General features: G+C 32.5%; 1 protein-coding gene and 1 non-coding gene across 3 annotated transcripts; one reads left to right on the top strand and one right to left on the bottom strand.

The window, feature by feature from the left end:
• The first annotated feature begins 987 nt into the window (after positions 1-987).
• LOC140857665 (small nucleolar RNA R71) lies at positions 988-1,091 on the top strand. Its single transcript, XR_012141159.1, has one exon. It is a non-coding gene; the product is annotated as a small nucleolar RNA R71 (small nucleolar RNA).
• A 2,034-nt stretch (positions 1,092-3,125) lies between these two features.
• LOC105042747 (uncharacterized) lies at positions 3,126-24,830 on the bottom strand. 2 transcript variants are annotated; one of them, XM_073255200.1, is made up of 11 exons: positions 24,745-24,830; positions 18,339-18,392; positions 17,259-17,351; positions 17,065-17,162; positions 16,834-16,939; positions 16,653-16,711; positions 16,515-16,554; positions 15,908-15,995; positions 5,576-5,664; positions 5,377-5,412; positions 3,126-5,000 (listed from the first exon to the last, which is right to left on the bottom strand). In XM_073255200.1, the coding sequence occupies exons 5-11, from the start codon at positions 16,870-16,872 to the stop codon at positions 4,917-4,919; spliced, it is 435 nt and encodes a 144-aa protein (XP_073111301.1). In that variant the 5' UTR covers positions 16,873-16,939; positions 17,065-17,162; positions 17,259-17,351; positions 18,339-18,392; positions 24,745-24,830; the 3' UTR covers positions 3,126-4,916. The 2 variants fall into 2 exon arrangements, with proteins under 2 accessions (XP_073111301.1, XP_029120174.2); XM_029264341.2 differs by lacking the exon at positions 17,259-17,351 and having other exon boundaries at positions 24,745-24,800.
• Positions 24,831-25,937: the final 1,107 nt, after the last annotated feature.

Below are 25,937 nucleotides of genomic sequence, written 5' to 3'. Positions count from 1 at the left end.
TCTTAATTGATCTATCAGCTAACTGTAGAGTGACCGATGTGGGTTTCAATTCTTCGAATCCAAAAAGTTCGTAAATCGAGCTAGGTAAAAGGTTCACACTCGCCCCTAAATCTAGGAGAGCTTGTTCGATGTGAAGGTCTCCTATAATGCAAGAAATGGTAAGGGTACCTGGATCTTTAAGCTTTGGAGGGGTAGCATGCTGGATTGCTCTCAGATGGCTAGGTAATTTTCCTCCTCTCCTACTGACTGCGGTTGCTAGTTGATCTATTGGGGTCTCTAGCTTAGAATGGATTGCGTGTGGGAGTTAAGGGTCTGGGTGTTAACTTCTAATTGTTCTAGCACTTTTAGAACCTTATCCTCAAAAGCTGAGCTGTGACCAGTGATAGATGGTTGAGGAGTATTTTGAAACTGGTGTATGGTCCATGCCTATATATCGGATCCTGATAATTTGGTCTAGGTATAGCAGGGCCAACCATTGGCTGTGATCTTCAGAAAAAATTTGGGTGGTTTCTCCAACCGGAATTATAAGTGTTCAATATGGATCATTTTCTGATCTAGAGCTTGTTGGGCTTGAGCTTGCTGGATTGCTCATGCACAAATTCAGGAAATTGAGATGCGGTTGGACATTCACTAACAAAATGAGTCGGCTTGCACACAATGCACAAACATCTTGCACTGGATTAGGTAGAATCGAAGAGTGTCTGGTATTCAGAAGACGATCTAATTTTTGGGACAACTCATCTACCTTGCTGTGGATATCCATAATATTTTCAATCTGATAGATTCCACCTCTTTTCTATTGAGACATGGATTGTTTTCTAGAGTGGTAGACATGTGATGTACGGAGTTCTCACTAAGTGTTTTAAAGAGCTGCCAAGCTCGTCCTCACTCTTTAGCATGAATATCCCACCACACGATGCATCGATCATTTGTCAGTATTTCTCCAATAAACCATCGTAGAAACACTGAACAAGTTACCATTTGGGGATAGCATGGTGGAGGCATTTACGAATAAGATCTCTTAACCTTTCTCATGTCTCATGAAAAAGTTCACCATCAATTAAAAAAACTAGTGATGGCTTTTCTAATTTGATTCGTTTTTTCAATTGGAAAGTATTTCATAAAGAATTCTCTCTGAAGATGGTCCCAAGTTGAAATGATTATGGAATTTAGGGAGTTTAACCAATGCTTGGCTTTGTCCTTAAGTGAAAAAAGAAACAGTTTCAACCTGAGGGCATCATCGGAGAAGTTTTAGATTTTTACTGTAGAGCATATCTCAAGAAATTCATCCAAGTATTTATACGGATCCTCATTCGTCAGTCCATAGAATGATGGAAGCATTTGAATAATACTAGACTTGATTTCGTATTGTGCCGCCTCCACAAGAGAAGGTTGGATACATGACGAGTAAGTGTAAGATGAGGGAGTAAAATACTCTCTCAATTATCGTGGTGGGCCAGTCTCTTATTTTGGATCCATGGTTTTGATTTGGTTTATTCGAATAATTTTTTTTAGCTCTAGGTCTAATGGGTGTAAATCAGGTTATAATGATCAGCATCCTAGTATGCACCCAAAAGATCTCATCGAGTTTTAATTTCAACAATTTTTTTTTTGAAAAAGAAGAGGAGAGTAGGAGGAGGAAAAAGAATTCTATAGAAGAGAACCTAACGAGTTCTAATGCTAAGAAGATAGAGAAGAATTAATTAGATTTGATATTTTTAGTCAACAATCAAGTGGTTCAATCAATCCTATCTATGGGTTATCCTAACTGCCAAGGTCATCTTCAAGCACTCCAAGTAGCAGACTAGCCGCTTAACTGGCCAGATAAGTGTAAGGTTAGTGGGGGTCCCTCTGTTGCTTTCCTTAGACACCAACTGTGTTGGTCAATTAGCGAACGGAACCAATTAATGAACCACCTTCCTTCAGGACGTAATCTCTGAACCACTTTCTTAGACATCAGTTAAACTGACTAACCTGAACCCGATCTAACTTTTAGGGTTTCTTGTCCTACTGAGCTTGAGGATCCTTAAGGGTCAACATCTAATCGATTTTAAATTAGAAGTTTAGGTCAATATAATTGCAAGGTGGTGATTTGTGGGCCAAAAAATTAAATGTTGTCAACAATATGGATTGTTGTCAACAAGATGTGAGTAACAGACTTTGGTCCAAAAAGCAATTAAATGTCATGTTCTAAAGCAAAATCATGCTTTCCAGTAAGAGTGAAACATATATAATTCTTTTTTGACAAAACTTATCCATCTTCCCATGCCAATGCTTTAGTTGATCTAAGGAGAAGCTATTTCCTAGGAGAAGTAAAAGAGCTAGAAATGTCAAAAGACAATTAATCCCAGCTTGCTTTTGTAACTACTAAAAATAATCTTTGATATATGCAAGCATGTGGGTTCAACTTCTTCACTTTGTTTCCTTTAGGGCATTTCTTAGAGATTTCTAAATTTGGAGCTCCTATGGGATTCTTGTTCCTTCTTTTCACATCTAAACATTTAGTGCCATTCTCACTCTCTCACCTCTCTCTTTAGTGAATGACTATAGGTTGACAAGAGAAGTAAGGACTTAATAGGATAAAATATGAAAAGAAAGAAGAGAGAGGGTTTGGACCATAAATAAGAGGAACATCACTCTCAAATATATATATAATTAACTAAAGGTGCGTTTGGTTACACTTTTTGATTTTTAATTTTTGATTTTTAAAAAATATTTTTTATTTTTTTGATTTTTGTTATTGAGTAAAAGCAAAAAAGCAAAAATATGTTTGGTAATTACGTTGCTATAAAACAAAAGAGATGGCAGCTGAAGAGCTCGATGAGAGAGAAGGGTTCGAGAAGGGAGGGAGAAGGGGTGGGGAGGGGAAGAGCTCGACTAGAGAGAAGGGTTCGGCTTTTTACTTTTTGATTTGGCGTTTTAGATGTGGAGAAGCAAAAAAAGCAGAAAAAAAATTTTGGAAAGCAAAAAAATTTTGCTTTGCATATAAAGCAATTATTTTGATTATTTTGATTTTTACTTTTTGCTTTTCATGATGTTACCAAATATTACTTTTTGAGATTTTTTTTTTAAAAATTAAAAATAAAAAAATATTTTTTTAATAGCTAACCAAACGCACCCTAAGTAAAACTGATGTTCAAAAGGTAAATCTATCTTGAAACTTCACTTGTTGTCACTTGTTGTAGCATGGAATTCAGACCATTATAGAGATTCACCTTGAAGCACTTTGTTTGGTCCTAAGGGTAGGAAAAAGAATGGCACATGGAAATAAACCCTAGGGATCAATGGCCCAAGCGACAGAATTAGAACAAAATCAGTGTCAACTATAATGAGGTTGGAAACTTGACCCATCAGACTTTATTATACTGAGCCAGGATCTACGACCTCTGGTAAATTTAAATGGAAGTGGGAGAGGTATCAAACTTCTACTACAGCAGTGTTCGATATTTGGCTTCTAGTAGCAACATCAAGCCATATAAACTCTCTTAATAATATCGGTTTGCCATATAAGTGCAATGACAAACTAACATTCCTAAGTGGATACAGAGGTGGCTATAAGTCCATTTAGTACCACTTGTTAATGCATCCAAACACATTCCCACGCAGTTATGACTAGGTTTATAAAGTTGATGCAATTATAATTTGATTTCTATCGTAGAACAATCAGATAAGCAATAAGAAATCAACTGCAGCATATATTAAGAAGTTGGCCAGCAGTTCCCTAATTGCATATTTTCACGGCTTCCAATCTTATCTAAATCCAATCCTCCCACACATCCTAGTCTCGAATGGAGCGTTATGAGACTACCCTTTCATAAGAATTAATCAATAAATTCCTTCTTATTCATCAATTACAGTTTGATATTTTATAAAATTTTGCTTCTCTTTAACTCGGAGTATCAATTCCCCATAATATTCAAAGCTTTCTTGGGACTTATTTCCAAGCTGACCAATTAATGACCAAGCATTATGTTGATTCTGTGTGCTTCCTAATATGTTACTCAAGGGTAGTAGATGACCAACAATCTACCACTCATTAACACCCCATGACCTGCCCAGCAACAAGAAAAATTAAGTTTCATGGCATGTCCAAGCTCACCAGCTTAGTCCACTATGAATAATTTGAAACTCATAGAGTATGACATTAGAATACGATTTATTGTCATCATAAAATAACAAAAATTGACAATATACTATTGCAATTTGAGTGAAAAATGAACGTCAATCTATACTGGAAGAATTGCCTCAAAAAAAAAAAAAAAAAAAACTATACCGGAAGAATTTGTGGATAAAATTGTGAAAAATGAATGATGGATCGTGAAAGTTCAATACCATAATTGAATAGATGTCTATTAAAATATTTTGGCTAAAAAAGATTGCTAGAAAAGATTTACATGACAAATGAGATGCAGAAACCTTAAGATTGACATTGTAAGATAATAAAATATACTTATGCTTCTGAGTGATATTTGCTCATTCTAGAATATTTAAACATAAAATGTATGAAATTCAAGACAACTTTTGTGGTTGTGTAAGCACAATAGATGATACCTCCAAACGACTTTAACAATAAAAGTAGATTTATGTTAAAAGATTTATTTTCTGATATGTAACTAAGCAAATCAGCTTGAGCAGTAGAAGTTGAACAGAGAATAACATGATAATTGCACTGAACAATGGTTCTTTACAAAAAATATAATTTTTTATTTAATATATCCTCGTTATTCATCAAGTTCTTGGTCTGACAGAAGTGCTTGTCACTATTTTAGTACTATAGAGCTATCATCATGCATCACAAACTCAACAAGCTAAAGTTATTTTAGTCAACGTGTATTTGTGAAACCATCACCTTTTATGCATTTTTGTTGCAACCTGAAGAACTTTTCCTCTTAGTCCTCAAAGGTTGAGCTCTTGTATTATATATCATCACCACCCTCAGGTGACGGCTCAGATTCTACATTGTTCTCGGCTAAGCCATTATCAACATAAATTGCCTCATTCTGTAAGCAAGAGAAAGGAATAAATGATAGAGAAACAAAGTTTTAATCTAGCATATATTGGAATAAAAATTATTACCATTGGCTCAGAAATCTCAAAAGATTCTCCGCCTTTAACAGAATTATCAAGCATTCTATTGTCAGTAGTACAAAAGCATTCATATATAATTCTGGATGTTGATGTAGCACAAGGTGTACCACCAACTATAGCAGAAGTAACATTGGACACACCAACAGTATCTATAGGTTGTGAACTATCTTTCGTAGAATACGAGGGCTCCTTCCCCTTTCTTGTAAATTACGTATATGTTAATTAAAAGATATTTTATTCATTGCATTTGAAATCTGAAATGTAGTGCAACGATCATAGGCTACCAACCTGCTTTTTGGATTGTTGGCCCCTCATGAACTGATCCTTCAATTTTGTATTCGCGAGTTTAAGAAAAATAGCATACACAAGTCAAAACATTAGATTTATAAATTAGTACTTCAAGCACCAAAAAGCTTTGGGCTTTAAGCATTTCATTTGGTGGAATAAGTTGAGAACAAGGAATAGCATTAATTTTGAAAATACGTACCTCCTCTTCCAAAGTTGACATAACCATTTCTTGATCTTTTGGAACTGATGGAGTACCAATTTGATTGTTTATTTTAATGAAAACATTACCTAGAGGATTAAGCATTGGAGGATGTATATCAGTGCAAGTAGCTGTTGAGGGCTTTGTATAGTTTCTCATCATAGATGCTTGCAATCCATGTGGCAGCAATTGTTTATGAAGGAGATATCTCTTGAAAACCAACATGAAATACTAATGTAGCAAAAGACTAAAATGCACATCTCATCATACATAAATTATTTACAGTAAAATTCTATTTGATGGCATAACATTTATATGCAAGATTTAACTAAGAACTAATTAATCATGTGTTTGTTAATGGTAATATATAGATATCCCATTCTAGGGTTTCATTATATAAAGTGCTGAACCTTTCAGGGTTCTATGAGCACTTCTCTTTTGCCTGGTAGCGAGTTATGCACTTGCAAACCTGGTTAGAGTTTCTATGAGAATAATATTGCTCAAGCAGGTACCTGATATAAGTAAAATAGTTGAAGGTTGTGCCTTGAAAATAAGTATGACTGAGATATTCATTTCAAACTATAAAAAATTTTTGTATTGCCACAATCTATCATGGTACAATTCATTGATATTAACTAAAAACATGGACTAATTCATTAATGATTTTGATTACTTTTTCCATTAACTTGAGATCTTTGATCCTTACATATATACCATACACATACAGAGTGAAAGGGGAAAAAATAATCCACTATATAATTTATTTGGCCTCAAACTAGTCAAAAACAAAATTCCTTGATCATCATAGTAGATTTGGCAATGATGTTGCATCTTACTAACTAAAAGTTCTTGAAGAATATTTTCATTATTGATAATGGTTTCAATATAAAGAAAAATCCTTTTACCTAAAAAATCATTTTCTCAAAAGAAGTATGATAACATCATTTTACAGTTATTTGCATTTGTACTCATTGTAAATATGCAACTCACATTGAACAAGGGGATTATAATATAATTGCTAGATACTAATTACTTTCCCTAGTTGCAGGATATCATAGGATTCTTGTGTAACCCAAGCATTATTAATGATTTAATATGAACTTCAACACTTTTATTCTATAGCATACAACATATACTATAATAGCCATCTTAAAATGTATTGATCAAGTATAAAACTATAATTTTTTATTAGATCAAGACAATCGATAATACCTAGTTAAGATTCTTATACTAATCAGACAGTAGGCCTTCTTTAGTCAATGATGTAGAAATAATATTGTCATATTTATAACTCATTTTCATAATATGAACGTATGTTTTAGCCATCTTGAACAACTACTAGATCATATTGTGCGATTACTTGTGCAAGTAAAGCAAGATTGAGAAGGAGAAAGATCATATTAAAGGGGTACTCGGAATTGCATAAATCGAGGACAAGGTTGTGGATAATTGATTGGATACTTGAAGGACATGTACAATAAAGAGTGTTACTATGATACATAAATTAACCTAATAATTGGAAATTAATGTTACCATTTCCATTCTTTTATTAAGTTATTGATCTTAAATAAGTTTTGGTTAATTATGCTTTTAGTCCCTGAATTAATGTCCTTTTTAAAAGTTCACTAAAGTTCAAAACTTGAAGTTTAGTTCTTGTAATTTGTGAACCATTTTAACGTGATCTTTCTTCCATATTCCAACCACTTTCTCTCACCAGAAATCCTAGCTAGCGAAAAGTGGTGCTTGCATAGTGAAACCAAGGCTTATGTGGCAAAATCCATCTAAATGGAGATGATATGGCATTAACCAAGGAGATGTGGCATAGATGACATGACATAATAAATAAAATTTTTATTTTGATGACATGGCATGAGTGATCACATGGTATGTGTTGTAAAATTTTTTATTTAAAGGTATCCAATCACCAAGTAACATGTCAGCATCTATATGACACATCATCACCCAAAGCCACATCATCATCCATATACCTTATATTATATTTTGGATCCTCTAGGTTTCATAAATATTTTTACATGGTCCTTATACTTAAAAAGAAAATTAATTAGGTCCTTTAATTTTCAAGTATGATTTAATTTAAATTTTTTGGTTTGATGGTAGGATAGGTGATGATTCTGACATAGGGTGAATCACTGAATGCATTTAAAAAGCTAAATATGGCACTAGTATTCAAAACAAGCAGGCTGAGTCTGGACTTAAAGATTATTCTGAAGCATATCTGTTTCGAGGATTTGAAGATTGCTATTGTAACCATAGCGATTATGGTGAACAAATATGTGGGCTTAGCATTCTGAATTTCATCATTGTTGAGCTTATTGCTGCTACTTAGATTTTTCTTGAAAAGAATGGGTCGGCAATTATGGACTATGCAACTAAAGATCTCAGATGTTTATTCATACATAAGCTAAGAGAATAAATAAATCAAAAGTAAAAATTTCTTTCTTTCTTTTGTATTTCTCCTCTTTTGCTTTTCATTTCTCTTGAGTTCAAATCAAACTCTCTATGTTTGCATTTTAGAAAAAATGAGATTAGGGGATGGAATGAAAGATCAAATGAATAACATATAATTTTTTCTTATTTTTAATATATATGTTACCTCTTCATGTTCATTCAAATTATCCAAAGTATATTAATTTAACTAAACCGCATCTTAAAATTAAAGGACCTAATTAGAGATTCTTTTTAAAACTATAAGGGTCATGTAAAACTATTTGTGAAACTTAGTGGATCAAAACTATAATTTATGGTACATAGATAATGACATGGCATATGAGTGATGACATGATATATGGATGATGATATGGCATTTAATGACTGGATACTTTTAGATAGAAAATTCTACAATATAGCTAGGTCATCACCTATATGAATGATGTATGGCATATGGATGCTGGCATATCATCCGATGATTAGACACTTTTAGGCAAAAAATTTTATAGCACATGCCATATCTTCATTCATATGCCACATCATCATTCATACCAAATCACCAAAATTAATTTTTCATCCATTATGCCACTTCATCACCCATATGTTATGTTATCCACTTCATCACCTATATATCATGTTATCTATACTATATCACCTCAGTTAATGCCACATCATCTTTGTTGAAATCCAAATGAAGGACCATATTAAAAAGGTTCACCAATTAGAGGTATTAAACTTCAGGTTTTTGAACTTTAGGGATCTTTTAAAAAAAGGTGGGTAACTAAGTGACTAGAAGCATAATTAACCAAATAAGTTTTTAGTAAGCTTTGTCCCTTCTATCCAACTCAAGAGATAAGTGCGTTTCCAAGAATCATGCATTATATTTACAAATCAAATAATCAAGATACTGATCAAGTCTTTGATCTTAATAAGATTTGTTTTCATCATTGCTATAAAATCTATGGACATAAGGAGAAGTGTTGGTTGGCCAACTTGTTAAAGCATAGGATCCTTCAAATATATAAGAATTTGACATTATATCTATATAATAAAATCCATATAAATAATTAGGATACCTTACTACCTCCATTAAGGATAAAATATCAAGTATACCTGTAGAATTAGAGTATATGAGATAAAGGAGGTTATGAAAAAGATAAAAATAGGACAAGCAGTTGGACTTGCTAGAGTCCTTATGAAGGTTTGAAAGTATTTAGATTATATAGGAGCACTATAATATTTATTTATAAGAATAAAGACTATTCAAAATTGTTCTGACTATCGATTTATTAAACTCATATCCATAGTGGGAAGCATTAGAAGAGGGTGTGATTGAGCTCAAATTAAGGTGTCATAAAAAAAAATATCATAGAATCAATTTGATTTTTACCAAAAAAGTCAACTATAGAAGCTATTTTTCACATTCGAATGTTTATAGAGAAATATACAAAAAAGAGACAAGATCTTTATAGTTTTATTGATATAGAGAAAATATATGATAGAGTCCCTATAGAAGGCTTATGATAGATGTTAGAAAAAAAAAAAGAAGTTTTCATTAGTTATATTAATGTGATTAAAAATATGTACAATAGATTGCTCACTAGTGTAAGAATTGCATGTACTAATATTAGTGCATTTCCAATCATGCACCAAGAATCTGCTTTAAATCTTTTATCTTTCTATAGCTAGTTTTGCATGAGCATACTAGGCATATTCAGTATTCCTTGGCATATGCTTTTTGTGAATGATACTAAAGTTGGACTTAATTATCGAACAATACATTAGAATGTAAAGGTTTCATGTTAAGCAAGACCAAAACTAGTACATTAAATTTATTTAGTTAAATTAGAAATAAAGATGAAAGTCAAGTGAAAATTGAGGAACATGAGGTTCATTAGAGCGATCATTTAACATATTTAAGATTGATTATTCATATGAAACAAGAGATTGAGGAGGATATTATTCATAGAATAAAAGCAAGATGGTCATAATAGAGAAGTGCAATATATATTAGAAAGATACATGGTAGATTGAAGGAACAACTTTATATGATAGCCATAAAACTGTTATGTTTTATGGACAGAATGTTGGGTAATTAAAAAACTATAAGTGCACAAGATGAGTATGGCTAAAATGAGAACATTGAGATAGATGTAGCAACACAAGAAAAGATTAATGAAATCATTCTTAAAATGTAGTGTTAGCAGCAAGTAAGGATAAATTGAGAGAAGGATGATAAGATGGTTTTGACATATACATTGTAGGCCAAGGGATGCATCGATGGGGAGAAGTGATTTGATACATATAGAAAGAAACAAGGATAGAGGTAGACCAAAAATTGTATACAATAAAGTAGTAAGAAAAGATCTGATAATGTTATATATTTCAGAAAGTATGGCCCTAAATAAAGTGGAATGGACAAAAAGAATTCATATGGCCAAACCTAACAGGTCTAGAATTAAGGCTCAGTTGAGTTCAATTAAGACCCACATTCGAGGGTCCATACTCATTATTATTTTTAAATAAATACTTTGATATAAACCAAAGTATTTGGATATAGCTAGGGACAAATATACTAGAAAATATATAAAATACAAAATGTACTTGATGTGTAATAACATATCACTCATGCATGCTCATTCCAAAGTCACCACAATTGTAACCAAACAAGAGGAAAATGAAACAATATTTTGAGGTAGTATTTATTTTAAAAAAAAAATACTACTTTAATTTTGTATATTTTCATGTTGAAAAGCTAAAGAGATGGTCATAGTACCTTCAAAGAATTGCAATCTTTATATTCCATGCATACTTAACCCAATAATAGCCTACGTACATTAGAGTTCTTTTGAAATACAATTGATATTCTTTCATTTTATGTTCACCTATTTTAAATATGAGCTTAAGACTCTTATGACATAGGAAACTAGAACTTCATTTTAGTCTTGTAGGAAGCAAAAGCCTCCAGTATGGTTTGGTATAGAGAGATTGTAATATCTGACACAATCCAGCTTGATATCAGATTGAGCCTAGTCCACTTGACAAGCCTAATCACCAAAAATTGACCTATGAAGAGTTGCACAATTGTTAAAGTGGCAAGAAAAAAAAATTTGAGATAAAGAGGACTTCTGATGGGAGTCTTCCTTCTCCCTCTCGATCTTGCTGGATCTTGCTAGAGGAAAGTTGATGTCGATTGGAAATGAACCTCCCTCCATTCTATTTAATCAGCCCCACCCCCTTGAGTTACCCTCCTCTCTCTCTTCCTCAATCTTTAAAGTTTCGATTCTAGCTGGCAATTGTTAGATTTTTCATGAAGAAACTGACCCCATTTTTCTCTTATTTTCTATCATTCTTTTTAATGTTGCCAATGTCAATCATCACTGCCAACCATCGGATGATAACTGCCAGCCATGCCACTATAGCCTTAGCCATGCCAGCGGCACTCCCTTCTTCCCAAAATAGAAGGGGAACAAGACTCCCTTGTTTCATTAGAAAAAAAAAAGAAGAGAGAGAAATTTTCTCTCTCTTCTACTCCTTTCTCTTTTCTCAGGTTCTCTCTCCTCTCTCTTCCACACTTCCTCTCTAATTTCTTTTGCTAAAATTTTATCTCTCTAGAATTATTTTTTTTTATGAAGTTTATCTCTCTAGGATTGGTCTAGTTAAGAGCTTTCTCTTCAAAAATTCTAATCTAAACCTAGTGAATTGAGTCTTGATCTGTAATCATCAGGCAACATGCCGACATCGATCTTGACTAGACTGGATTCTACTAGATTTAATTATTCATGATTTTTATTGAACCATATGTACACTAATTCAATCCTGATTTGATTAAATCATCTTGATGCAAATTAATTGGGATATCAGATAGTGTCACTTGATCAGCTCTATTCCATTTTATTAATTTTTCTTCTCCTCTATCATTCTCTCTTTACTTGATTTACGAACTTAGTGAAGGGTTCAAGTTTTATTCCTTTAAATCTGAGTTGACCCAATGGAATGACTTCAAATTACTTTATTGGTCGGGCAGTTACGCATTGTCTGAACCTTTGTCAAGAATCAAAAGATCTAGTTTTTATGGATGTCTATTGAATTCTTATATCTTAAGTGATTTTGATTAAATAAAGTTATTTGATCGAATTAACTCTTGATTATTGGGTGGTGTACCAACCTCCATCTTGATTCTTGGTGGATATAATTGATTTGATCACTCTCGATCATTGTTGAATTAGCTATATTCAAGTCTAATCTTTGTTGGATGTAATTAGATGATCAGATAGACCTAGAATCATTGATGTGACTATCCATCAATTCTTTCTTAATTATTCATAATCCTTTCTAATTATTGGAGTTGATTATATATAAGGTTGTGATTGTCTGAATAAGAAGATATTTAGCAGTGGGATATTGTGATATGATCTATCAATTAAAAATTTTAGAAAAAGATTTCTATTATTATTTTGATTTATTGGAGTAGATAAGTAATGATCCACCTTCTCTAAATTTTTATTTATATAATATTATTTTGAATATTAGATAAATTATTAGTTGATTTATATGATTAATAAATTTTATAAAAATATATTTTGAATGAAAATTAATATGAAAGTTCAAAGCAATATTTTTTTGAACTATTACTATAATTTTTGACTGATCTAATATCGTATATATATATATATTGATTTGAATATGATATATATTATTTTATGAAAAGAATTTTGATATAAATGAGATTTGGTTCTCAGGTTGACTATATTTTAAACACTATTAATTTGGGATTATGCATTGGTATTTTAACATTACTAAGCTCATGATTCTATTTTTGACCAAGCTACAAGATATAAGTGTGGTGTTCCAGTCCCGTCATAAGATATAACTATGGTTTTTCAGTCCAATCATAGGATATAAATGTGATGTTTGATCCTATCACAGGATATAAGTGTGGTCATAGTTAAAGACTGATGAATTGGATAGAATTTATTTTGAATCAAATTATTTAATATAATCAATTTTCAAATAAGAATTATAACCATAAATATGAATATTTAAAAGATATTGGGATTATTTATATTTTGAAAATGAATTGCTTATGTTTCTACATCGATTAATCATATATTGTATTTTGACTGTCACATTCTATATTATCGTATGAATTATCTAGCCAAAGTATTCACTGCTTATTAGGCTATCAAGCTCATTATTCTCTTTTTCTTTTTCAGATTTAGATGCTTAGTTATAGATATGAGTACCATTTTGGGAGTGAGATTAGAAGCAAAAATTGATAATATCAACAAAATTTAGATTTGGATTTATTATTATATTGTATAGGACTATTATTTGAGATTTAATGGATGTAAGATTTTTGAATTTTATTTATCAGTTGGATCTATTAGTTGATTGAATTTTAACTTTTAATTATTTAAATTATCTCCACTATGATGTATTTGATACCATGCTTATAAGAATGTTCTTCATGAGGACATGGCGGTTGCCATGACCCTAGTTCATAATCTTAAGTCAGAGGCATGACTTAAGTCATAATGAACAAAAAGCTTAAGACAGTTATGATACACTAAACTAGATCTTCATTTTAGTCTTATTGGAAGCAAAAGGCTTTAGTATGGTTTGGCATAGGTGGATATCAGCTATTTTAAAATGGGACTTGTATGAAGGAGACATTCTTGAGTGTTTAGTCCCGAATTGAATTAACACAAGAATTCAGGGTTTCCAATACACAATGACATGATAATTTTCTACAAGGCTAAAAGAAGGCAATAGTGGCCTTGAAATTTATTCTCAATGCCTTTCATCTTTGCTCTGGACTGAAAATCAACTTCCGTCATTTTATCTTGTACCCACTACTGAACATCAATCAAGGGAGAAGTATGGAGCTTGCCTAGTTGTTGGGATGTAATATGCGAAAAATTTCCTATCTTATCTAGGTTAAGTATTTATTAGGTATAAAGCATTGCAGTGAACAAATTGGGAACCTCTCATTTGGAAGTTTAGATGCCAAACGGCAGCATGTAATGGAAACTTCTATCACATGATGGGAGGCTCATCAAACTACCAGCTCCTCCTTTAGTTTTACTTAATTGTTTCCCCTTTACTCTCTTTTTATGCTTATATTGTCTTGTATTAGCTATTTCTTAGACATCCTAGCTTTTGAGGTGTATGTATACCTAGTTCTATTTTCATTTTCTGAATGATTGACCATCTTTTGCCACAAAAAGAAATATAAGCTTAAGAAAAGAACGAGTTCTAGATAATTTCATAATTTTAGTTTTTGTTTCATTATTTGTTGTTTTTGTTTTGATCAAAACTTCATCAAAGTTTTTTCTTGTTTTTTTAGTAAGCATATCACTCATAAAGACATCATTACCATACATTTTGAACTAATATTCAACTACTTTTTATACGTTTTATTTAATGCATCATTCATAAGCATAAGCATTATATAATGCATCTAATTATTTTAGTCGAGGAAACCAAATGTTTAGTTCATGGTTCTTAGAGTTTTACTATTGATCACCTCAACATTGCAAGTGCTACAATATTGTTTTTGATTTTTTTAAAGGCAATTTAAAATATAATTTCCATTTGACAAAAAAAAGCTTATATTGAGAAATGCTAAATTTATATAAAAGTATCGATAAAGATTATTGAGTTTAAGTATTCAGGACTTATTCCTTAACTAGTAACTTAATTTTACTTAATTTTATATAAAATTATAAATAATTATGATTATCATGTTTTGTTGTGAAAAGGCAAGATTCAAAATCTTTATAATAGTGCATAACAATTTATAATAAACAATCACTTATATTTTATGAAAATAAATATTTGTACTTTGAATTATTTATAAGTTACAAAAACATTAAGATCATTTTAATAAAATTAACCTCCACTTTAAAGGACAAGAAACAAATTGTGGTTGGACACATGGCAACTAATTTTGTAAAGGTATTTGAATTCTAGACTGTTAGAGCTTTTGCCATTAAGAAGAATCTTAAAATGGAAGGATGATTATGGTAGATTTAAATTCAAATAAAGAAAGAAAGCAATGGCCTTTAAAGAGGACGTTATGTCTCATCTCTTGATTTCCACCTCCAATTATAATGGGTCCTTGCTCCCACCCCTACATAAATAAGGCCAAGGGACCTTAAAAGGACAAGCTTTCAAAGGAAGAAACTCCCACAAATCAAAATTGTCATGGTGAGAGGCTCATAGGCCCTCATCTCTCATTCTGCTTTTCTTTCTTTTTTATAGTCTATGAGTCTATATGAACCCAAGATCAAGACTAAGGCTAAGGCCAAGATGAAGGCTAAGGGCGAGGCCGAGATGAAGGCCAAGGTAAGGTGAGCCCAAGCTAGAGGGTGAGGTGAAGACTAAGCTCGAGGTCATCAGAAGGTTGACCTGAGAAGGTTAAGGTCATTACAATGTTGAAGTCAGGAGAAGACCGACCTAAGAATCAAACCGACTAGGATAGGGTAACATCACTCTAATCATCTATTATTTTTCTTATTATTATTTTAAAGCATGACCTGACTTAGACATCGGAGAGTCCGATCGGAGCTAATTTGGCAAGTTTTTTCGTTCTTTTTGTATGTAGATCTATGACTTTAAGGTAGATCATATCCCACTACCGTAGATCGAGCTGAGCATCCTTCAGATGGTCCGAACTGAGCTGGATTTTGGCAGCAATAATAACAAAAACTAATCACCCAAGAGCTACCTTCTTTATTTATTTTGCTTATATATAATCATGAAAATAAACTCAAAGATTTTGAATTTTTCATCAAGTTGAAGGAATGACTTAGTTAGCAAATCTAATGATTAATACTAATCATCTATTATTAAGTGAGAGCTTAGTCAATATAAACTAACCGGCACAAGAAACTCTTGTTTCAGGATGAAGGTTAGATCTATTGAAAAATTCCATCGGCACAGTACTCATTTGGGGATGCCTAAAACCCTGCAACAGAAATCATCAATCCATTTTTGTTACTTGAAGACTAACTTTGCTGCTTAACGATATATAATATACTCAAGCTAGATAATTAATTTTTTACATTTTTAAGGAGTTTTCTAGAATCACATTTCAAGTTGTGACCTAGATCGAACTAGATTTTAAAATCATATAGACAACTTATACCTCAAGTAAATAATTAGGTTTTAGTTTATTGGATGAAAATGTAGAAACCAAAATGTTTATTGAGAATTGTATGTGGATCTTATGACATTGTGTAGAAGCAAATAAACACAAATGGATGAAAATCAAGATATTTAATATTTATAAGTTAGTAGAACTTCATGATATTCCAAATGCTCTTTTAAGAATACACTTTTTATTGGTGCATTTAGAATAAGATTTTTAAATATAAATAGAATAATTTTATTCTTTGGTTGTACTTGATAACATGTGTTTTTTTTCCTTTTGGAAAACTTACAATATGTGAACTATGACTTCAAGAATGTTGAAGAAATAACTTACCGTTTGTGGAGAATTTGGAATCTTAACATGTTCCATTTGTCTGTATCAAAAAAGCAATCAAATTATAATTTTAAAGAAATTAAGCAAATAATATGGAACTTTTAGTCTAAACATCTTACAGACTATAAAAATATGCACCTGGGAAGATGAAGTGGTAGACCTGGCATTGCCTGATTAATAGGCTCGAATGGTAAAACCTAAAAAGTGATTAGTAAGAGGAGGATCAATTAAAAATACTCAATATATTTTATTAAAAGAGAAAATAATAGATCTCAACAATATAATTTAAAATAATAAGAGATGCTAAATATTCATTTACCTTATTCATTTCTTGTTGAGCTTCATAATTGACTGCCATGTAAAGTACGCATCACTAAAAATAGACCACCATTCAAGCAAGAAACCACTGCTAGAATCATCAATAGCTTTATAAAAATCACAAAAAATAGTGGAATCAGTTTAAGTATGTATCTGGCCAATATAGTTTTACAAAGAATATCTCAATACAAACTAAATATACAACTATTCAAAAATAATATTGCATCCTTACCCACAGGCCCTCTAGGGACCTTTGCTTCCTCCATGAAAGTTTGAGCAGTAACATGTAAGTTTCTTTTCAATAAATAATCATAAATATAACAATTAAGCCTGCAATCAGAAATCAAAATTAAAAGGATCACTCTAAAGAAATAACTATTCATCAAAAATAAAACTAGAGAACAAAAATCAATATCACTATCTTACATCATCTCAGCATCCCAGTATGTGGCCTCCATAATGGTTTCAAAAAATATGAGAGAGAATAGAAAAACCAAAATGCTTGATGACGATGCCGGCCTACAAAAATCACAAGCAAGATGAAAGCAGAATGAAGGGTATAATGAAGATTTATATTACGTGATTACGGGAATGATATAAAGTAATTCTCCAAGATGCATGAACCAGAGGTGCCAAAATTAGAAATGATTTGATGGGTGTGATGCACTTATTTTTTTTTTAAGGGTGGGTATGATGCATTTTATATTTTTTAGGGAAGATGTAATATGCTTCAAATCTAGTCGCTAAAATAGCATAGGAAGAGAAGATGAATATGAGAGGGGAAGAAAAGGATAAGAGGAAGGAGAAAAATGAGAAATAAAGAGGTGAATGCAAGCCTTTTGTTATACTAGAGATGTTATAAGGAATCGTGCAAAGTGGAAATTTTGCCGTATTCATTAAATGGTAAATATATAAAAGAAAAGAGAGGAAATGAAAGAGCCAAATGGAATTATTCGAGAAGAGAAGCAGACAATAGTTTGTTCAGCCTTTATTATTATTTTATGTTTTCTTTCATAATTTTTCTTAGTTATTATTTTTTCTCAAGGCTACTTACGCCACCTTTGTTTTTTGTGCCACATGATAAGAGAATCCCAAGTTTGGGAAATTTAAGCCTGGGCGCATATGAGTAGTTAACAATGGAATAGGTTTTATGAAATAATTAATTAAAGGCTCAAAACAGAAGACCATTCTAGAACCCATGCAGTACAAAAACTCTAATGTCTCTCATGTTCATTGCTTCTTTCCCATACCACCAATTTTGCAACTGATATGAAATAACCAATCGACATCCAAATAGGCTAATACAATTAGGTAAATCAAAGTGATATGCGGTTGGTCCAAATTTTCTAATAATGTGGAATTAGGCCATTGGCTCAGGCATATAGTTTCTGAAGAAATTTTTAGAAAAATTTCTGGACGAATGCGAACCATGATATTATCTTTCACATCAAACTCTTTATCCTTACAATGCACATTAGCAGCAGTTGTATAATTCACATTACTTACTGCAATTTTGCGCCTAATCTCTGCATACAGATTAGCTGTGTTAGGCAAAATTGTCTGCAGGGTTCAGAAACATGGATATCAGACAGCAATTACAAACAAAATCAAAAGGCATATAGACTTAAATGAGCTCTTACATGTAGACTTAAATAGAGTTATTATAAGTGAATTCAGCACTAGGTAGCACCAAGTCCTAATTACCCTGCTTGTGTCCTAAACATCGATCTAAGCAAATAACCCAAATTACCATGTGTTTCAATCTGGCCATCAGTTTGGAGGTGAAATGCAGAGGAAAACATCAAGTTATACCACATAATTTCAAAATATCTTCCCAAAGTAACTGAGAAACTTAACATTGCTATCAGATATAATGGAACTAGGTAAGCTGTACGGCTTGACAATATCCCTAAAGAAAAATATAGCTACATGTGAGGCATCGTATGTCTTACTGCATGGAATGAAATGTGCTATTTTGAAAAATCTTTCACCCACAACAAAGATTGAATGATGACCTTGGGTTGTTCTACATAATCCTGAGACAATATCCATGCTCAAGTATTTCCAAAGCATATATGGCATAGATAGAAGGGTATAAAGTCTAGTTTTTGGTTTCTTTGTTTTAGCTAGCTGACAAGTATGACAAAAAAAAAAAAAAAAAAGGTTAGCTGTATTTCTCTTCAATGAAGGCCAATGAAAGCTATTCTCAACTAAAGCTATCACACCCTCGATCCGAATTCACAAGCCAAGGATGTAGTAACTACCGCATATTTATGCAGTACCTTCTACAAGCATGCAAGGTATTCGGACATGATATCAAATATAATGCAGCGAAAGGAATTTAATTAAATAAAATCCAATATTCAATAATTAACAAATCAAAATTAACAATCTCAAGAGTCTAACATTAATTATATTTCAATTGCTAATTAAAAATAGGACCATAGAAGATTCTAATAGTAATTCTAAATCTGAAGTATGTCAATGCAGCGTTTCTATTCTCACTCCATAGTAGTACCCACATCTGTAATTAATTCTTTAAATCTATAAGAGAATAAAAGATAATGATCTCAACAGTCTAGTAAACAATGAATATATTATCTAAAAAATTATACAATAATTCAAAATATAATAGTCAAAGAAAATTTTCACCCCAAATTAGTATTTAAGCAAAATTGGTTCTTTCCAAAATGAAAATAAACAAATCTAATATCTATCTAAAATTCATTTTCATATTCATAAATTTGATTTAAAACATGTCATATTCAATTCAACAACCTTTAAATATAACCATACTTATATCCCATGTCCAGGCCAGAAAATCGAGTTGCATTTATATCCTGTGGAGTGGGTCATTTGTAAATTATGTACTGAGCTGAAATACCATATTTATATCATTATAGTAGGGCCAAAATAATAAGCTCGATCTTAGTTAGAGTGCTAGTGCATAACACCCAATTGGCAAGTATAGAACATAGTCAGGCTTAGAGTCTAAATATGACATGTAGAATAACAATATCCCATGATCCAATTAAACTATGCAAATTCCACATAAAATCAACATAACATAATAATACTCCAAAAATAAATTTCCTTGAAATTACATGCTTATTTTTCATTCAAAAACATAGTTTCATAAAACTCACAATCACGTAGAAATCAATGAACAATTTATTTTGTATCAAAAATAAAGTTATTTACTTGAAATATCTAGAGAAGATAGATTATTACACTTGCAAGATGATTAATTGGAAACTAAACTAACTAACTTTGGAAGTCATGTTCAATGCCTAATATGCAATTTACATTTCTATTAGAATTTAATCATTATAAACCCTAAAATTAGAATCCAAAATCCAACATCCTAGCACCGAGTTGAGCCTAACAATTAGAAACTAGTTTGATCAAAGGCTAGTATCCTACAAATAGATGAGCATGGTGAACACAAGAGAAAGGCCAAAAAAGAGAAGAGAAGGCAAGAAAATAAGGAAAATTTCTCCAAAATAGGGAATCATAAAGGTTAGACATTGGATCAAGCTTCAGCCATTCACCGGTAGCTAAGCTCATGGTATTAAAGATTGAGGACTCGGCCAAAGCTAGCACAGGCTCTATGGTCACCAAAACTAGGGGGCATTTTGTTCTCTCTCTCTCTCTCTCTCTTTCTCTCTCTTCTTTTTTCTTTCTTTTTTTAATTAAGAAAATAGAGGAGAGGGTCAGGCCTTCATGCCTCCAAAGGAAGAAGATGAAGAGGGAAGAAAGGTTAGTATCTAGCTATGAGATGGCGGCCAGGCATGGTGGCCAAGTGGTGCAAAGAAAAGAAAAGCAAAATAAGGCATGAACCTATTTAATTGGAACATTCAAAGGATAGCTTCAACATTGACCAATAGTCGATTCGCCTAGGACAGGGACTTACAAAGAGACTCAACATAGCCATAGACTGGTGGCCAGAGCTGAGTGTATCGAGAATTTTCAGGAAAAAAAATCTCAAAACAGAGTTCCCAAAATTGAATCAGGGTCTCTCCTTTCCTAACCAAATCTAGCAATTTCTCAATTAGAACCCATGATCTAAGGATTAAAATGGATATGGCAGACAACCTTTGGAACAAAAACAACGAAGAAAAATTTGATGATGTTCGATTCTATGGACTGAGATCAGCATGGAGGTCATAAAAAAGTTGAGACCTCACTAAATAAGCTGAAATCAAGGGAGCATTATGAGCTCCCTAAATCTTGGGATGTCGAACTCCCATATAGAGTTAAGGAAGAGTACGATTCCCAAACAAATTCCATCTCTTCCACCAGATCGGGAGAAATTGTGGTATGAATATTATCCGTCCGGATCTATTTTCGTATTTGAATCAATCCAGATATACATAAAAATTTGAAGATCCAACTAATATCCATATCTGTATCCATGTCTATCAAATAAAAATAGATATGGATATGAATAGACAACTATCTGATCTATATCTGAATATCCGAATCTAGATATAAACCTATATAATTTTATATAGTACTTATTAATTTTTTTAAAAAATATATATAATATATAAATTATAGATTTATCAGATATTTAGTAATATCTTTGATTTTATAGTCATAAAGTTTAATTATCTAAGTAATATCTATAATTATGTCCATACTTCCATTTTCTAAATTTTATATCCGTATCCATTTAAAACAAATACATATATAAATTTGTGCATCTGAATAATATCCATATCTATATTTGTATTCATTAAATAAAATATGGATATAGATATGATGGTATCCAATCCGTATCCGGTTTCTACCTTACCACTAGGGAAAGTGATGTGCATGTGCCTAGTTAAAACACCTTCTTTTTCTTCTCTTGCATTTGGACCAATTGGCTTGGGCTCATTTTGGTCAACCCAACTAACTACGCTACTCAAATGGGCTGGTCCTAGTTTAGTGTGTGTTAGACCTCTAAAGGGGCTGAGTATTACAAAGGCAATGGTTATCTCTTTCTAAGCAGAGAAATTCTTTGTATACCGCATGCAGTATAGAAAAAATATACTATCCTATCTGATTAGGCCATATAGCTACTGTTTTCCAATGTGCATTTACTACCTATAGTTTTATTTTTTCATTTGAAATTTTAAATAACGAAAATGCCCCTCCTCTTTTAAAAAATTATGATATTCTGATCATATTATGACATCCTATAGTCAAATCATGACTTCCTGCACACAGGATGTGTCATAATATTTTTCAAAAGGCATAGTCATAAAGAGAGAAGGGCATTCTATTATTGAAAATTTATAAAATTTTTAAATAATAAAAATATCTCTCTTTTTTATGATATTCTGTGGCTAAATTATGACTTTCTGTGCAGGAAGTCATAATTTGATTGTAGGATATCATAAGATAGCCACAGGATATCATAATTTTTTCAAAAGAGGAGGCGCACTTTCATTATTCAAAATTTCAAACAAAAAAGCAGAACTGCAGTCATTAAATGCATGTTGGAAGGTGGTGGCTACGTGGCCTAATCAGATAAGGTGATGCATTTTTTCTATATTGCATGCGGTATACAAAGAATTACTCTTCTAAGCAACCAGCTAGATCTCTTGCATGCATCTCCCAAACTAGGAACTCCTTAAGTATGTAGGATTCAAAACCTTTTAGACCTAGATAGGTAACCCTCGTGGATAGAGTAGTTGGCATACACCCTATGGCTACCGCTACTAATTTGAGTCATTGAACCTTGTATTCATGAGACTTAATTATTATAATTGGTATTTGAAAATGGTGGATCTGCTAAAAAAAAAAAATGCTAGCCTTGTATATATGTAAATAAAAAAATTCCCTAATTTGAGCCCTTGAACCTTGTCTTCAGGAGTGTTGCATTCCAATAGTTCTTTCCCACCTTAATGTCGGTATTAAGTCTTTCACCAAATTTCCTTATCCAAATTCCTAGTTGGTGACTCTCTCTGCTAAAGTTGTGCCCAAAACTACTGTACCATTTCACTAGGATAATTGATGTTCAAAGAAAATATCATGGCCTTCATTGTTTTGAGCTTCCAATGAGTAGATAAGATACTACACAGAGGACAAGTCGCCTCCTACACGCATTTTGTTTTTATATTAAGGTTTGCTAAGGCTTAAATTTGGAAAAGAATCATGAATGGTTGGCTTGGAAACTAATGCATGAGGCATGTGAAATTTGGAGACTTAGCCCTGAATTTGTCCATGTTATTTATGGAACAAGGGCAACAATAAGGTATTGAATAGATCATGAGGAATTGAGTCCAATGGCTTGAGAGAACCATGACCATTAAGTTGGAGGGTACGTTTTTTTCATTTAAGCCTTGCAAGAGGCTTGGTCTGATCAGATTAGAGAGAAGTAAAAATTTCTATCAACCTACTCAACTGGATTCTCAAGAGTACAATAGCAGAGAATAAGAGTAGATCTTTTATATATCTTTGCTAAAGATCACTAAATTGTTACAAAGGTCACCATTTATAGTAGTGACATTCACCCTTACATAATATGGATTGAAGCGATCACTAGTTAAAAGGGCTATATATTTCTCAAATAGTTATCGTTAGTGAAATAATTATGAAAAAGCTAAAATCCTATTGAAGACAAATTCTACTCCTGTTTCAACTTCTTCTTTAGTTGCATTGTCTAAAACATTCCAGATTATGAGTTACTTTGAATCAAAATATTTCTGAAAAAGAAATTTTTTTTCTTTGATTGACCTATTTTGAGACTCAAAAAAAATAAAAGCTCACCCTAATGCCATATGTCTCAAACACTTTAGGGGCGGATATAACATCACAAACCTTAAAAGGTTAACCAAAATAAAAATATAAAAGGAGCTCTACAATTGAATGTCATCCAGACAAGTTATAAACTCTGCATAATTTTAATGTGCAATTTGGCTTTGAATATGGTATATCTTGCTCTAAACCATATTCAAACCTACTTATAGTGGCCAAAGTCATACATATTGGGTCTAGTGACCCTCTTGAATCATAGGTTCTTGGTGAGTTAGAAACCAAGAGATTAATACTACCCAAAGATGAAGCTAGAATAGCTATAGTAGTTTTTTTTCATCTCAATAAGTTACTGCCTAATCCAATAGATGCAATCTTCTTCTATAGAAGTTATGAGTCCACTAAGGTTGACTAATTCAATCCAAAAGAAAGTGGGTAAGGGAAGTCTTCTAAAAGGTTTGGTTTTCCAAAGTCATCTGGTCAAATTTTAGAATTCATTTTCAACATGTCATGTATTCAGAATATCTTATTTTTAAAAGTATGAAATAAATATTAATTAGTTCTTATATCATTTTTTGAGATAAAACATAACATACTCAACCATTTAATCAAATAATACAAAAATCATAAAGCTACTTTGTCATGAAATATAGCCTATAGTTTTCCAAAAATTCTAAGAAATCATACCGTGAAAAGTTAGGTCACTTAACTTTGCAGATATTTAAAATCCAAGAAAGAGAGATTCATAGAGGGAAAGAGACTTAAAGGAGAGGATAAGAGAGAGAGAAAAAGAGAGACGGTGGTAGAGAAGGGAGTGATGATAGCGAGAGAAAGAGAGAGAACGGTGGAGAAACAATATTTTGATGCGCTAGATCTAATGGATCTTCTAGTTTACCTTGTATAATAGTGATATCTGAATCTATACATAGTGAATATCTGACATTTTTCATGTGAGATGAAGAATGAGTTAACTCAGCGCCTTATAATTATGTGCTTCAAAATTACGATCCAAACCCATGTTGTCCACCCAAGTGATAGCTCTTTCTCATGACAACATGCATGCAAATGAGTAAAACTCATAAAACATCAAGAGGAAAAAAAAAAAAAAAAAAAAAAAAAAAAAAAACAAGAGGAAAAAAAAAAGAAGAAGGTTGAGATGGATCTCTACCTCCGATTCTAACCTCCCCTTCACTTTCTGTTAGAGATGCTCGCTACGTCGGCAACCTCGAGTTCTCCCTACTCGATCGAGTTCCTTGGCTTTCGTATATATAGCAAGCTATAGAGAGAGTCCCATAAATGCTTCTCTCTTTGAGCTTATCCTGTGGCCTTCTGTTGTGGTTGTTCGCGTACGGTTCCCCTCCAAACGCCTCCTACGGCTCCTCGTGTGTCATGCATGCCTTTCTCATTGCCACATAAACCAGCTAAGTTAATTAAGATAAAGCTTAGAGGAATTCTGGATTGGATTGAGTTGAGTCGTGTGACACCCCCAATCAGCCACACAAATCTTAAAGCAAGGTTAAAAAAAAAACTTGCATGATTTTAAGGCACCAAAAAAAAAAAAAAAAAAAAAACCAATGAAGAAGACTCCTTCCATCCGATCGCATTGGAGAGGAAGCCGATTCTGAGAAGGATTCAGCCTCCCCTCCGTTGTATTTAAAGACTCAAACTCCCCCTTTCTGATCCCATGTTGAAGTTTATAGAGTTCGTCACCGATTTGCTAAGTTTAATCATGGGTGGTTCCTCTACCGCCACGGCTAATTGTCGTCGTGAAAATTAGGTAAGGCCCAAAAAAATTGTTGATTGACCTTCATTTCTTTTCTCCTTGGCCATTAGATCATGTTTCCAGCTAGCTATCACTGGATTTTTACTGGAAAAGTCCGAACCCAGAATTTCTCTTATTTTTCTTTGATTTTCCATCTATTTTCTAGATTTTTTCGGCAGCAGTCATCACTACCAACCACCAATCTATGATCCCTCATTTACACCCGACAGCCTGCATCCCTGGCCAGCACCACCGCTGGAGAGAAGCTCCCCACTATTCCAAGAAAGAAAGGGAACAGGAAGTCCTCCGCTTCGTCAAGAGAGAGAGAAAAAAAAAGAAAAAAAAGAAGAAGAAAAAGGAAAAGAAAAAAAAAGAAAAAAAAGAACAGAGTTTCCCTCTCCACTCCTTCCTCTCTTCCCACTTTCTCTCTAATTTCTTTCTCTATTTTCTCTCTGTAAAAAAATTCTACTTTCCCTCTCTACAAGTTTCTCTATCTAAAAGCATCTCTCTTTAGATGGTGTCTCTTTTCTAGGATTTTCTGGATTTGAGCAAGACCCTCTACTATAATCTTGATAGATTCTAATAAAGAGATCTTGATT

This window comes from Elaeis guineensis, chromosome 4 (assembly GCF_000442705.2).
Source record: "Elaeis guineensis isolate ETL-2024a chromosome 4, EG11, whole genome shotgun sequence".
Classification (NCBI taxonomy): Eukaryota; Viridiplantae; Streptophyta; class Magnoliopsida; order Arecales; family Arecaceae; genus Elaeis; species Elaeis guineensis.
Note: the sequence above shows the minus strand (reverse complement) of the source record. Positions and strands in the feature narration are given on the sequence as shown.

Excerpts from the sequence above, each read along its gene's own strand:
- LOC105042747 (XM_073255200.1), bottom strand. The coding sequence starts at position 16,872 with ATGGCAGTCAATTATGAAGCTCAACAAGAAATGAATAAG. Across the intron at positions 16,555-16,652 it reads CTACCACTTCATCTTCCCAG|ACAAATGGAACATGTTAAGA; the intron begins GTGCATATTTTT and ends TTTTTGATACAG. Across the intron at positions 5,665-15,907 it reads AACAAGAGTTTCTTGTGCCG|GTAATGTTTTCATTAAAATA; the intron begins GTTAGTTTATAT and ends TTAATCCTCTAG.